General features: G+C 38.2%; 1 protein-coding gene across 2 annotated transcripts in view; it reads right to left on the bottom strand.

Annotated features, from left to right (window-relative positions):
• Positions 1-1,286: 1,286 nt before the first annotated feature.
• EIF3H (eukaryotic translation initiation factor 3 subunit H) overlaps positions 1,287-15,831 on the bottom strand; it is a 122,692-nt gene continuing 108,147 nt past the window's right edge. For both annotated transcript variants that reach the window (XM_050801499.1, XM_050801500.1), the window contains 3 exons: positions 5,202-5,322; positions 2,888-3,020; positions 1,287-1,558 (listed from right to left, as the gene is read on the bottom strand). In XM_050801499.1, coding sequence (XP_050657456.1) covers positions 1,461-1,558; positions 2,888-3,020; positions 5,202-5,322 — 352 coding nt within the window. In that variant the 3' untranslated portion in view covers positions 1,287-1,460. The remainder of the gene's footprint in view (positions 1,559-2,887; positions 3,021-5,201; positions 5,323-15,831) is intronic.

Here is a 15,831-nt window from a genome sequence, read left to right as displayed (position 1 = left end):
TGCCTCCCTCATCATGAATACATGCTGAGTGGCTGCCGCATACCAACCAGAGTTTTACACGCTTCACCCCGGCTCCCAACAAACGTCTTCAACACTCGCAGCTACCTTGTGAGGTAAAAGACCTGCTCCCATTTCTCATCTCATCTGGTTGACAAAAAGTGAGGGCCAGGGAGGTTAAGTAACTCATGAAAAGGAGGAGCCAGGTTTCAATCTGGCTGCCTGATCCTAGAGCCCCAGTAGTGCCTTCAAAACAATGTTGTCCAAAAAATGGATTTCTCGACTCTCCTGATCTTTCACCCATCTCCTTTTTTGATAACCCTCCCAGGGGACCATCATCTAAAATTCTCAAAGGCACACCACCACCAGCTGGCAGGTCTCACTGATTTGGCGGTGCACAAACAGCAAAATCTGTGATAATCTTTAAAATAGAAAAATTACTAAAATATATTTTTCCCAGTGTACTACTATTCTCCTCATTCCTCATTCACAACACTTGCTGTTAGCAGAATTATATTTCATGGTTTGGGAAGACAAATGTGAAGTCCTAAATAATATAAACAAGATGAAGTTTACTTGTGGTGACATGATTCTTTTCATTAAAATTTCTGTGTCCTGTCCGGGAGTGGTGGCTCATGCCTATAATCCCAGCACTTTGGGAGACAGAAGCAGGCGAATCACTTGAGGTCAGGAGATGCAGAGCAGCCTGGCCAACATGGTGAAATCCCATCTCTACTAAAAATACAAAAATTAGCCAGGCGTGGTGGCACATGCCTGTAGTCCCAGCTACTCTGGAGGCTGAAGTGGGAGAATCGCTTGAACTCGGAAGGCGGAGGTTGCAGCGAGCTGAGATCACGCCACTACACTCCAGCCCGAGAGACAAAGTGAGACTCTGTCTTTAAAAAAAAAATATCTTGTGTCCCATGGCCTATGAGTACGGAGACTGGTTGACCATCACCTGCAGAAATGAAAAGGCAGAATGACCGGAATTACGCCAGGTGATTCCAGGTCCGGAGACAAGGAATTCCTGGGCAAGTACAGGAAGCATGGACATCTCTTGGGGTGCTCATTTGGGAGCAGCGAAGTATAAAAATTCAAAAAAGGGTCTCTGAGTCAGGAGCTGGGATAAGTAGTTGGGAGAAGTGGATTGAAAGGTGGCACCTGAGAGGCAGCAAAAGTGGTGAAACTTCTGGTCAAGGCTTGTTTTAGCTTTCAGAAATTAAGTATAAGCAAACAAAAGTAAGCTAGAGAAAAAGAGAAAATACATCTAAAATCAAATGAGCAAGCAGTCAAGATTTTGTTTTATTTTATTATGGCTAGAAAGACACTGTTAGAGCCAAAATCGGCAATGACACTAAAGAAATCCTCTGTGCTTTTCAATATGCAAATATATTTCTTCCAAGAGTTGCCCTGGTGTGATTTCAAGAGTTCATGTCAACTTCTTTTCTGGAAACTTCCTTTTCTTAGTTGTTGTATTCTTGAAGAGCCTGGGCCATGAAGAGCTTGCCTAAGTTTTGGGCAGTGAACTCCTTGATGTTCTGGCAGTAAGTGTTTATCTGGCCTGCGCATTTGAGAAAGAGATAGAGCCATAATGTTCCACAAATTGTAAAATGATCCAGAAAGCTAGTCAAACAGAAAAATCAGCATAAAACAGAATCACCTGTATATTGTTTTGAATCCAGAGTTTATTTTTCCATAAGGGATAAGAAATACAAGTTCTCAAACTACTCCTCAAAAGCTTATCAGCCCTAAGGACATAAGAGCTGTCAGTCAAAAGGACTGACTAAGTAGATCAAACCAATGCTGTACAACTGAGAAAACAGAGAAAACAGCATTGACTAGCCTTCACAGATAGAAAGGAGATACTAACAATACATCACAGAGCTGCAAACCAGCCAGACCCACTGGACCCAGATGTGAACAAGTATGGTTAGGTTTTCAGTTTGTGCTTTGAGTATGTTAAGGAGTTTTCCTATGAGTCAAGACAGAGTAAGAGTAGAGAGTTCACTTGAAGAAAGGGCTCCATCATTGCTTTTTATGTCTTTAATGATCTAATCCATCCAACAGTTACATCAGTTACACGCTTCTTCAAAATATAAGGATTTCAATTCTGTTTGAATTGGACCTTTGGGAAGGAATTGTGTCTCATTTCCAAATTTAATTTGTATGTACACTAGAAAATGTTAAGGAATTTGGAATTTCCTCCCACATTACAAACGTATTAGTAGAATTGAGAAACTTCCAATGAGCTTTTGAGTAGGATTTTCACTTTGATAAAATCTTCTCACAGGTTAAGTCTGATTGAATCAAATGGCATTTAGCATTTCTATAAGATTATAGCCAAATAAGGGCATGAATGCCATACATTCAAAATCAAGTCCTAGCACAGGACACAGGACCGCTACTAATTAAAGGTGCTATTAAACATTAAGTATAACCAGAAAAAGTTCATCCAGAAATATATTCGTGCTGCCACAATTTAAGTCCAAATAAGGGAAATAATTTCCTAAATTCAAGTCAAGTACCAACTGTACAGGGCAGGGCTGGAAGAGGAATAGTAAGAGGCCTGAGCTAAGTGATCTTCTGCATTAAGACTGTAAACAATTTTTCTGGCTTTCCCTGAAAAAGGACTCATTTTACAAAGTTTACAATGCCATCTCAAAAATGTTTAGAAACATAGAGTGAAGCACTGAAAGGATCTGGACAAAATAACAAACTCTTAGAAGTTCTTAGATTTCAGATATTACAGGTGCTAGATTCAAATTCATCCTGCAACTATTTCAAATATACTAGCTTTTATGGCGTGCTTTTCTGTTTGTAAATTTCTCACTGTCTTCTGCTTCCCGAGCAATGAACAAAACCAGCCAGGTTTTGCACGGGGCAACAATACCTGCAATGAGCAGCGAGTCCATCCTGGCAGGGGGCTGTGGCGGTTTGAAGAGTTTGGACAGGTCCTCCTCAGGGAGCGGGGGTTCTCCTCGGCTCTGGCGCTGCATATTCTCCTGCTGGCGACGCTGCTGATACTGAAATTCAAAGGGAAAAGGATTTGGTTATATTTCTCTGAGGAGAAAAAAAAAGACGTCCTTCCGCTACACAACCAACAGAACCCTACTGCTCTGAATTACAACCTCAGTTTTTATCAGCGGCAACACTTGGTAACTTACGTGTAAGAAGTTAAATACGCCAATAGTAGAAGAAAATTCCTTTGCTGAAAACTCTAGTGTCTAGAGTTTTCACTCTGAGCTCTCAGAGTCTATAACTAATGATTCAGAAAACAAAACTAGTTATGTAAGTAACAGGGGGCTTAAAGGGAAAGCTCATGATTAGTAAGGTAAAGGGAGTTTCTTTACCATTTATGACAATGGGGTAATAAATGATTCATCCTAATTTTAATGACTAAGTAATGAACTACCACACTGGAAATTCTTTCACCTTTACTCCTATTGACCTAAAATAACAATACAGACTGCTATGTTCACTACTGTTACAACTTTTTTTTCTTTTTGACAGAGTCTCACTCTGTCACCCAGGCTGGAGGGTAGTGGCACAATCTTGGCTCACTGCAACCTCCGCCTCCCAGGTTCAAGCAATTTTCCTGCCTCAGTCTCCCTAGTAGTTGGGTTTACAGGCGCCCACCACCACACCCGGCTAATTTTTGTATTTTTGGTAGAGATGGGGTTTCACTATGTTGGCTAGGCTGGTCTTGAATTCCTGACTTCATGATCCACCCACCTCAACCTCCCAAAGTGCTGGGATTACAGGCAAGAGCCACCACTCCTGGCCTATCGTTACTACTCTTAACAGATAATCGTCTGTACCTTAGCTCCATAGCTAAGGATGGATACTATTAATAGCTCAGATAATGCTTCAAATACTTTCAAACTCTGGATTCCTATGATTCGCTGAAGAGAAAGTAGGGATATATATAAACTTTTACTATAAACTTATAGATCAACTACAATAAGAGCTAATAGCTACGACTGCTCGCAACAGTGAAGCACATAATATCCCATACACAACCTTAAAATGTCAGGTAATGAGAAACCAAGGTGGGCTAGTAAAAATTTAGTCTTTGGATTCCTAAGAAAATCAAGGGAAACAACAATTCTTTCTAGTGAAGGAAAGTAACTTGCTTTGTGAAGATTCCTGTATTCATTATGGGGTATTCATAGGAAACAAATATTCAATTTGATACCCTGGGTGAGTCCTTCACCTACAGGAAAAACCAGCAGGAAAATGAAATCCAGCTGAGATGATTGTTTTCCTTCTCAGTTTATCAGACATTTGTAACCACTCCCATCTTTTCAGTTAAAAAAAAATATATATATATATATATACTGATTTACATATGTTTTCTCAATTCTAAGCTGGCAGAAACAAAGTACTTTAAATTTCACTATATATTATATATGAACTCTGATATTAAGAAAAAATTAAAATACAACATTCTCAGAATCACTTAGTTGTGCTTAGAATTCTATATTTAACAATGCTCTGTTTAAAGTACATTGTAATGAACAGAGTAGTCATATATAAATACTACTTTCACAGATAAACATTCTGGAATCAACTTATCTATGAATCAAATGCTAAGAACACTTTAGAGCAGTATAGTCCAAATACAATATTCCAGGAACTGTGAAAACCATGTGGCCTGCAGGCAATATGAATAAAGGTTAAATGGCCACAGCCATAGATGTGTGCATATGAGAATATTCGGATAATTTCAGGGTTTTTGTCTGTATTATACTATCTACTTCACAGCAGTTGGTCTATTATTTCCTATCAAAATTGCTTGCTCTTAATCACAATTGCTCAGTTTTTTAAATGAACTGAAGATTGCTAACTATGCCGCAATGAGCCACTGCCATACCAATTATAGTTAGTAAAGAAATGTGCTGTGACATTCTGGAATGTCTTTGCTTCTATTTTCTCAATAAATGTACCTCTTATTTGCACAACCTTGGCATTACAATCTGAGTTTAATATAATAGCTCTTTTTAACACAGGTATGTTTATGTATAACATGTAAATAACATGTTACGAACATGCCATATAAATAATAATCTTTTAAAAATATAATATAGAGTAACTAGCTAACAGTCAGTGCTTTACCAAAGATAATTTAGGCCATTTTGAACATGACTCTTGAAATACATGAAACTTAGAAATACATGTTTGTTGAATTTTTCCACAATACCAACCTGATGTTTCTGCTGCTGTTGTTTACTAGTATTCCTCATGTATGTATTATATTTAACTATATCTTGGCTCATTTCATCCACTCTGTCCATCAGCAACTGTAGATTCTTCCCCAAATGATTGCTGAAATGTAAAGTAAACATACTGACAGGTCTTACTTTAAGTTATAGCTTTGCTACTGCTCTAAACAGTTTTAAGATATGAACTTGAACTGGCTTTTGCTAAAAGAATGAGAGCACACATATGCATAAGAGCAAGGGCAGAGGAAAAAATCTGAGTCAACTTGTTACTAAACTTTCCATACCGAACTTCCAACTATAATCTCAGGGATACCTGAAACAGCTGAGTTTCTTATTGAGAGAGCATAGGTATGTGAGGGTAGGAACTGTGAAACATACTTAGTGAGCCATCTATAATACATATTTCTTACACCAAGTTCAGTATTCCCAAACTCTTTTCATTAACTTACCCCTGCCCAAATGCATTCCATAACATTTAAATCAGTAGTCACAGGAAAGAACCATACAGATTATGACATCTGGCACATGATTTCTCTATCTAGAAGGTTTTAAATGAGCAATGGCAACCTTTATTCTACAAAACCTGATGAACAGGCTCCTTTCCTCTTACCTTTCCCAGAATCTGTAGTACAGTCTTTCATATTTCTTATTCTCTCCAGAAATTTCTATTGCAGCTCAGTTACCAACATCGCTTTATAAAGTGATGTAATGATTGACACAATGACCAGCATATTCATTGATTTCTGCCTGCAACTTACCTCCTACCATGGTAACGCCTGGACAGCTACTATATTTTTAAAATAGCGAGCTTCTAAAGAGTAGTGCCCATTCATTAACTGCCAAGAGATATTTACTAAACTCCTATTATGTGCCAGCCTTAGTACTAGAAAACAGGGAGACAACAGTGAATAAGACATACATTACATGTTCTGTATCTTCATTGATCTTATAACTGATTAGGGATGGAGGAGAAAGAGAAGGGGGAGGTGAAGAGACACTTACTTTAGATAGCACAATCAGAATATCTCTTTGAGGAGATGACAGACTGAAAGTGAAAGATGAGCCAGCTATGCCAAAAATATTCTAAGCAAAAGAAAGTACAAGTCCTGAATGCCTGAGATGAGCAAGAATTAGGCAGATTTGATAAAAAGAAGAGGCCTGGCATGGCTAGAGCACAGTGATTGGGTCAGGAAGACCAGACAAGCACATGTGGGAAGCTCATTAGCACCATACAGCTCCCCAGCAATGTAGTTTGTTGTGAATGAGACCTCACAACTGCAATGTTAATGATACCCTGGAGTTGCACATGTTTATGACACATTTTGCTTAAATTTTAAAATGATCATTTTGCTGCTATGCAAATAAACTGGAGAGGAGAAACCAGGAGGTTAGTTAAAAGTCTACTGTAGGGTGTTGGCGAGGATGTGGAAAAATGAAAACACTCATACATTGGGGTGGGAAGGTAAAGTGATACAGCTACTGTGGAAAACAGTTTGGTGGTTCCTCAAAAAGCTAAACCAAATTACCAAATAACCCAGCAATTCCACTCTTACGAATATACCCTATGAATATGTATATACCCTAGGGAATTAAAAATATATACTCACACAAAAACTTATACATGTATGTTAATAGCTACATTATTCTTAATAGTCAAAACTAGAAACAATGTAAAATTCCATCGAATGATGAATATTATACATCCATACAGTAGAATGTTATTTGGCCTTAAAAATGAATAAAGTACTGATACACCCCACAATATGGATGAACCTTGAAAACATCTGCTATGGGAAAGAAGGTAGACAAAATTTTTTTTTTTTGGAGACAGTTTCACTCATCATCCAGGCTGGAGTGCAGCAGGCGACCTTCACCTCCCAGGCTCAAGCAATTCTTGTGCCTCAGCCTCTCGAGTAGCTGGGACTACAGGTATGTGCCACCACACCTGGCTAGATTTTTTCTATTTTCAATAGAGATGGGGTTTCGCCAGGAACTCCTGACCGCAAGAGATCCTCCCACCTCGGCTTCCCGAAGTGCTGGGATTACAGACATGAGCCACTGCTCCTGGCCAGGACTCTGTTTTATAAAATATACAGAATTGGCAAATCTGTAGAGATAGAAAGTGACTAGAGGCTGCCAGGACTTAGGGGAATGGGAATGACAGCTTAATGGGTTTGGGTTCCTGTTCAGGGTGATGAGAATGTTCTAGAGCTAGTAATAGTTGAACAACATTGTGAATATACTAAAAACGACTAAAGTGTACGTTTGAAAAGGGTTTAAATGGTCAATTTTTTCTCTATTTTAAAAACTGCACCTCTGGCAAACAATCTATCGTGATATTACAGAGAGAAATTGTGGTGACTTGAACTAGGATGGTGGCAGTGAGCATAGAGAAAAGTGAGCAGAACTGAGAGAGATTCTGGAGGCATAGCAGGCAATCTTTATTTGCTAGGGGGCACAAGAGAGGAATGGAGGGTGACTCCCAGTCTTCTGGCAGCTGGTTATTACATTTACCGAGAGATTGGGATTACTGAGGCGCCCGGCATAGCAGGCAATCTTTATTTGCTAGGGGGCACAAGAGAGGAATGGAGGGTGACTCCCAGTCTTCTGGCAGCTGGTTATTACATTTACCGAGAAGGATAAAGGGCTGGGATTACAGGTGTGAGCCACCGCGCCCGGCCGTAAATTTACCTTTTAATCCCAGCCTGGCACTACCTAGATAACTTTCGTCCAGTAAATGGTCTGATGACTTCACCTGTTGAGGAATCAAGTGCTTCTTTCTTATTTATTTTATTGTGTTGTAATTTTTAAAATCACTTTTAACTTCAAAACAATTCTTCTCTGGATACAGTGTATTTGCTTCTGTTTTACCCTAATTTCTAAATAGTTGATTTAAATTCACTCAGACTTAAGTATTTGAATTGGGCAAGGCTGGGGAAAAGAGAAGCAGACAGCGGTCAAAGTGCAATGACTTAAAAACATACTACAAGTCTGGAATCTATCTTCAGGACAGTGGGAAACCAGCTAAAGATTTTAAGCAAAGGAGTAACATGAGCATCTAATTTGCATTTAGCAAGATCATTACAATTTTGAAAGAGGAAAAGGCCAAAAACATGAAGTCAGGAAACTGTGAAAGTAATGAGGAAGAGAAATAAGGTCCTAGACTAAGGCGTTAAAAGTCACAGGAGTAAGACAAAATCGTCCCATGAGTACATGTGTGAGAACACAGACCCTGAGGGACACGGACAGAGATGAGCGGAGGGTTCACTGTGGAAAATGAGGGGAAACCCAGAAGAGCTATAGTTTCACAGGCTCCTAGGAAAGGATCTCAGGAAGAAGGCCTTATCAACATATTACGTGCTGAAGAGTCTAAACTACTCAGTGATGTAGTGACATCAAAGTCTTTTGTGACTTTGGAGGGAGGTCTTACTACATACAATGGGTGGAACACTACAAACTGTTGTCAATCACTGGGAAATCAGTGGGAAATGAGGAAACAGTGATATCAAAATTCTATCGAGAAGTTTGATTATGAAATAAATAGAAAAATTCAGCAGAAGACAAAAGGAGATGGACACTAATGGCATGAGATCAAAAAGTATTCTTTTCATAAGTTTTCTTTTGAGATGGGGGACATAAGTTTAAATGTCTTTGTTTTTAGGAGATGCATGCTGAAGTATTTAGGGGTTAAAAGTCATGTCTACAATTTACTTTCAGATGGTTCACATAACTAGTCTCTGAAAGACTTTAAACCATCAAAGATCAAAAGAGACAAAGAAGGCCATTACATAATGGTAAAAGGATCAATTCAACAGGAAGAGCTAACTATCCTAAATATATATGCAAAAATTCAATAAAGCAAGTTGATGGGAGACTTCATCCACTGTCATTAGAGTGATCAAAGACAGAAAGTGGAATTGAACTCATCTCTGCAGCAAGCAGACCTAATAGACATCTATAGAACTCTCCACCCCAAATCAACAGAATATACATTCTTCTCAGCACCACATCATACTTACTCCAAAATTGACCACGTAATTGGAAGTAAAGCACTCCTCAGCAAATGTACAAGAACAGAAATTATAACAAACTGTCTCTCAGACCACAGTGCAATCAAACTAGAACTCAGGACTAAGAAACTCACTCAAAACCGCTCAACTACATGGAAACTGAACAACCTGCTCCTGAATGACTACTGGGTACATAACGAAATGAAGGCAGAAATAAAGATGTTCTTTGAAACCAATGAGAACAAAGATACAACATACCAGAATCTCTGGGACACATTTAAAGCAGTGTGTAGAGGGAAATTTATAGCACTAAATGCCCACAAGAGAAAGCAGGAAAGATCTAAAATTGACACTCTAACATCGCAATTAAAAGAACTAGAGAAGCAAGAGCAAACACATTCGAAAGCTAGCAGAAGGCAAGAAATAACTAAGATCAGAGCAGAACTGAAGGAGATAGAGACACAAAAAAAACCCTCCAAAAAATCAATGAATCCAGGAGTTGGTTTTTTGAAAAGATCAACAAAATGACAGACCACTAGCCAGACTAATAAAGAAGAAAAGAGAGAAGAATCAAATCGACGCAATTAAAAATGATAAAGGGGATATCACCACCGACCCCACAGAAATACAAACTTCCATCAGAGAATACTATAAACACCTCTACGCAAATAAACTGGAAAATCTAGAAGAAATGGATAATTTCCTGGACACTTACACTCTTCCAAGACTAAACCAGGAAGAAGTTGAATCCCTGAATAGACCAATAGCAGGCTCTGAAATTGAGGCAACAATTAATAGCCTACCAACCAAAAAAAGTCCAGGACCAGATGGATTCACAGCTGAATTCTACCAGAGGTACAAGGAGGAGTTGGTACCATTCCTTCTGAAACTATTCCAATCAATAGAAAAAGAGGGAATCCTCCCTAACTCATTTTATGAGGCCAATATCATCCTGATACCAAAGCCTGGCAAGGACACAACAAAAAAAGAGAATTTTAGACCAATATCCCTGATGAACATCGATGCAAAAATCCTCAATAAAATACTGGCAAACCGGATTCAGCAGCAACAAACATCAAAAAGCTTATCCACCATGATCAAGTGGGCTTCATCCCTGGGATGCAAGGCAAATGGTTAAACATTCGCAAATCAATAAACAAATCCAGCATATAAACAGAACCAAAGACAATTATCTCAATAGATGCAGGAACAAAAGGCTTTTGACAAAATTCAACAGCCCATCAAAAAGCTTCATGCTAAAAAGGCTGGTTCGCTCAATAAATTCGGTATTGATGGAAAAAGGCGTACCTCAAAAAACGCTCAATAAATTCGGTAGAGCTATTTAAAATGACAAACCCACAGCCAATATCATACTGAATGGGCAAAAACTGGAAAAATTTTCCCTTTGAAAACTGGCACAAGACAGGGATGCCCTCTCTCACCACTCCTATTCAACATAGTGTTGGAAGTTCTGGCTAGGGCAATCAGGCAAGAGAAAGAAATCAAGGGTATTCAGTTAGGAAAAGAAGAAGTCAAATTGTCCCTGTTTGCAGATGACATGATTGTATAAGAAAACCCCATTGTCTCAGCCCAAAATCTCCTTAAGCTGATAAGCAACTTCAGCAAAGTCTCAGGATACAAAATTAATGTGCAAAAATCACAAGCATTCTTATACACCAGTAACAGACAAACAGAGAGCCAAATCAGGAATGAACTTCCATTCACAATTGCTTCAAAGAGAATAAAATACCTAGGAATCCAACTTACAAGGGATGAAGGAGAACTACAAACCACTGCTCAGTGAAATCAAAGAGGACACAAACAAATGGAAGAACATACCATGCTCATGGATAGGAAGAATCAATATCGTGAAAATGGCCATACTGCCCAAGGTAATTTATAGATTCAATGCCATCCCCATCAAGCTACCAATGAGTTTCTTCACAGAATTGGAAAAAACTGCTTTAAAGTTCATATGAAAGAGCCCGCGTCTCCAAGACAATCCTAAGTCAAAAGAACAAATCTGGAGGCATCACGCTACCTGACTTCAAACTATACTACAAGGCTACAGTAACCAAAACAGCATGGTACTGGTACCAAAACAGATTTAGACCAATGGAACAGAACAGAGTCCTCAGAAATAATACATCTACAGCCATTTGATCTTTGACAAACCTGAGAGAAACAAGAAATGGGGAAAGGATTCCCTATTTAATAAATGGTGCTGGGAAAATTGGCTAGCCATAAGTAGAAAGCTGAAACTGGATCCTTTCCTTACTCCTTATACGAAAATTAATTCAAGATGGATTAGAGACTTAAATGTTAGACCTAATACCATAAAAATCCTAGAGGAAAACCTAGGTAGTACCATTCAGGACATAGGCATGGGCAAAGATTTCATGTCTAAAACACCAAAAGCAACGGCAGCAAAAGCCAAAATTGACAAATGGGATCTCATTAAACTAAAGAGCTTCTGCACAGCAAAAGACACTACCATCAGAGTGAACAGGCAACCTACAGAATGGGAGAAAATTTTTGCAATCTACTCATCTGACAAAGGGCTAATATCCAGAACCTACAAAGAACTCAAACAAATTTACAAGAAAAAAACAAACAACCCCATCAAAAAGTGGGCAAAGGACATGAACAGACATTTCTCAAAAGAAGACATTCATACAGCCAACAGACACATGAAAAAATGCTCATCATCACTGGCCATCAGAGAAATGCAAATCAAAACCACAATGAGATATCATCTCACACCAGTTAGAATGGCAATCATGAAAAAATCAGGAAACAACAGGTGCTGGAGAGGATGTGGAGAAATAGGAACACTTTTACACTGTTGGTGGTGGGATTGTAAGCTAGTTCAACCATTATGGAAAACAGTATGGCGATTCCTCAAGGATTTAGAACTAGATGTACCATATGACCCAGCCATCCCATTACTGGGTATATACCCAAAGGATTATAAATTATGCTGCTATAAGGACACATGCACACGTATGTTTATTGCAGCACTATTCACAATAGCAAAGACTTGGAATCAACCCAAATGTCCATCAGTGACAGATTGGATTAAGAAAATGTGGCACATATACACCATGGAATACTATGCAGCCATCAAAAAGGATGAGTTTGAGTCCTTTGTAGGGACTTGGATGCAGCTGGAATCCATCATTCTTAGCAAACTATCACAAGAACAGAAAACCAAACACCGCATGTTCTCACTCATAGGTGGGAACTGAACAATGAGATCACTCGGACTCAGGAAGGGGAACATCACACACCGGGGCCTATCAATGGGGAGGGGGGAGGGGGGAGGGATTGCATTGGGAGTTATACCTGATGTAAATGACGAGTTGATGGGTGCAGCACAGCAGCATGGCACAAGTATACATATGTAACAAACCTGCATGTTATGCACATGTACCCTACAACTTAAAGTATAATAATAATAAATAAATGAAAATTTAAAAATAAATTTTTAATTGGAAAAACAAGCCTATAAAGATTTAAAAAAAAAAAAAAAACTAGTATAGAAAGAAACTGAAAATCTATGAAGAAGGAAGGAGTACATCAATCTAATGAGGTCCTGAGAACGCAAGAAGACGGGGGGCACCGGCTTCAGATTTCTGATCCTTTCATTTTTACCAATGAGGAACGTGAAGCCCAAAGGGCTATGTTAAGTATAAGAAATGTCATTAGCTACGTGATTAGTTGTTAAGTCATTTATGTCATTAATTGCAAAAGGAAATCAAAGAAAGAAAAGATCGTCACCAATGCTGTGGCTGGGAGGTTAAGGGGAAAGCAGTGACAGTAGGGAAAAAATAACAGCACAGGAGAGGTACTGTCATATGCAGAGAAAAATCTATTATTTATACCCAGACCTTAACTCTTGGAGGTTGTTTACAGTAATGAGAAAGGCACTACTAAAACAGACCCACTGTTTCTACCAGAAAAGTCTTTAATATAAAGTACTAATACTATCTGCTGCAAGTATATGAAGTTATTGTGAAAGAACACTGCCACAAGCACAAATATGTGGACTTTATGTATTTCATAACTTTTATATTATGATAATGCTCTTCGGAAAAAACAAATCAGAAACACACACACACACACACACACACAAATCTGTGTACTACAGGCCTTAAAGTGGCATCAGAAATTAACACTGACAGAAAATCAGACCACTACCAAGACCAACTTTGTGAGAATCTTTTCAGTACCAGTTTAACTAGGATGCTGAAACAGGGACTTACTGTTAGGAGTTTCAGTAACATTGCCTTTTCTTTTATTGCCAAGCAAATAAAGAACTGAAAACAGATAACTTAAACAGATGTGAACCAGCACATGAAGTGTTAAGTCTGCTCTGGCTACAGTATCAATTTATGCTTATAATCCTTAATGTACGATGCCCACCCTTAGTTTACTTTTTTTAAAAGAGGAAATAAAAACAGAATTGTTTTATATGTGTGAAAAGCTGAACGCCTGTGTTACACATTTTTAAAAACTAATAAAGGCTGTCATGGAATAACTATTGTTAGAACTTCCACCTAATAAAATGAAAATCAAAAATTAGAATTTTTCAACAAAAGCAAATGCAGTATGTTTTAGTTGTCACATAGAACAAATTTATCAGTCACATCAAAGAAACCAGTGCCCATGTATAGGCTCTGAAAGGAAAGACCAAGTTTAAGCACCTGCATAAGAAAGATTTCTGATGAGGTTTCTTATAAAAACTTTAATGGCAACTGGCCTGAGCCATCATCACACAACTACTGTTAGAAATTAAAAACTGAGATGTACAAAACATATCTTTCTGTCTTCTAAAATACTATAATCGATTTGGTTCAATGTAAGAGTCTAGTAGCAAAAACGCACTGCTTCAAGGTTGCTTCATTCTTCTTCCTCCTAACAGAACACGAATTTACACTTTCAATAATTTCATATGGAAAGCAAAGAAATGGGGCCTCTTTTCCTCGTTTACATAAAAATACAGAAGACAAAAACTATAATAAAATATTTGTCTAGGTCTCAATTGCTAGGGCAAACTCAGAACATTTTCTTGGTTATTATAAATGCTGCTTTGGACAAACGGACATTACAGACCAGCTCATTGGTAAAGTTAAAGCACCATCAGGGATGTATTTCTTTTGTATGCTCAATAAAGGAAGCCTGGGAAAAGGTGAAGACATGAATTATGTAAGCAAAAGCTTTCATGCAGTAAATTTAAAATTATTATATAACTATATACTTAATACATCAAATTGTAACCTTGTATGCTGAAAAAGGTTCTTAGCTAAACGCTTTAAATACAGGTGTGCCGAGTGTGTTTGTAAAAACAATAAAGAAAAACATGACCTTCTAAAATAGACAAATTAAAGGACTATTATGAATATATGTTTGCAGTCAAACAGTATACTCTTCGGTGCCAAATTAGCCTTGCAACCTGGCTGTGTTACTCAGCACTCCATTTACATTCATCGTCCATCTCCCTGCCCTGTTAAGACTTTCTTGTGGCCTTTTGATCGATTAATGCAATGGAAGGTGGCGCTTCACCCACAGTCCTACCCATGCCAGAGCATGAAGAAGAACACTGATATCTCTGGCCCTTCTGGGTTCATCCCACTTGCCTTATCTCGAGGAAGTACAACGTCTGTACACTTTTTTTTTTTTTAACAAGTCTCTAAGATAACTAGAAATCTGATAAATAATTTAGTCTGCTCCAAACTGGTTGCTTAAGAAAACACACCTTGTTTCTTTCAGCCAACAAGCATATATTGATTCGTTACCTACTCTGACCATTTAATTTCATTCCACAGGTCTGCTGCTAGCCTCCTTCCACCACAGACAAAATAATCACTAACATAACGCTCAAAGGGCATTTAAGAGGAGCTATACATGTGGCTCTATTCACATTTCTGTTAAGAGTAATAGATGAAGGGGGAAATAAACATTAATTTCACAAAGGGAACAATACTTCCTTTTGGAAACCTCAGTCTGCATTTTACAAATATAATAAACATTATCTCAGCAACTAGATAGCTAAGGCAGTTATGCTGGAGGAAATCGTATCACCAACTAAAATAGCTGAAGCCAGTATAAGGTTCAGAAAATTCAAATTTTAGTTGAAAACTCAAACAACTGGAACTTTACAACTGCAAGAGTCTGCATCTGAACAAGGGCAAGTACAGCCAGTAAAAGAAAAACGCATTTCTGTTCTTTTCCTGAGCATTATTAAACATCCAGACATAATACCCTAAGCCTCTTAGGATTGTGTACAAGAAATAAAGCTGAGCCATATAAAAAAGCCCTCCCTCATGGGCACTGACCTTATCAAAGCACAAATGATACAGCAAAGAAGGCAGCAGAGGGTTCTTCTAATATGAGCAATTAGTATTCAAACAATGTGTTGTTTCATATGATCAGTTTGGCGTTTTTCCCTGAGATCCTAACAAGGCCAGACTATTACTCCATGTTATACAGGTTTTAAGAACCTATAAATGTTCTTAAGTAATTGTTTTCTTGTTTCACAGGTAAAGTTTATGTGAAAGAATCTTTTGCAGAAAGTTCTAAAAAATGGGACTTTTGATTAG

The sequence above is a fragment of the Macaca thibetana genome, chromosome 8 (assembly GCF_024542745.1).
Source record: "Macaca thibetana thibetana isolate TM-01 chromosome 8, ASM2454274v1, whole genome shotgun sequence".
NCBI lineage: Eukaryota > Metazoa > Chordata > Mammalia > Primates > Cercopithecidae > Macaca > Macaca thibetana.
Note: the sequence above shows the minus strand (reverse complement) of the source record. Positions and strands in the feature narration are given on the sequence as shown.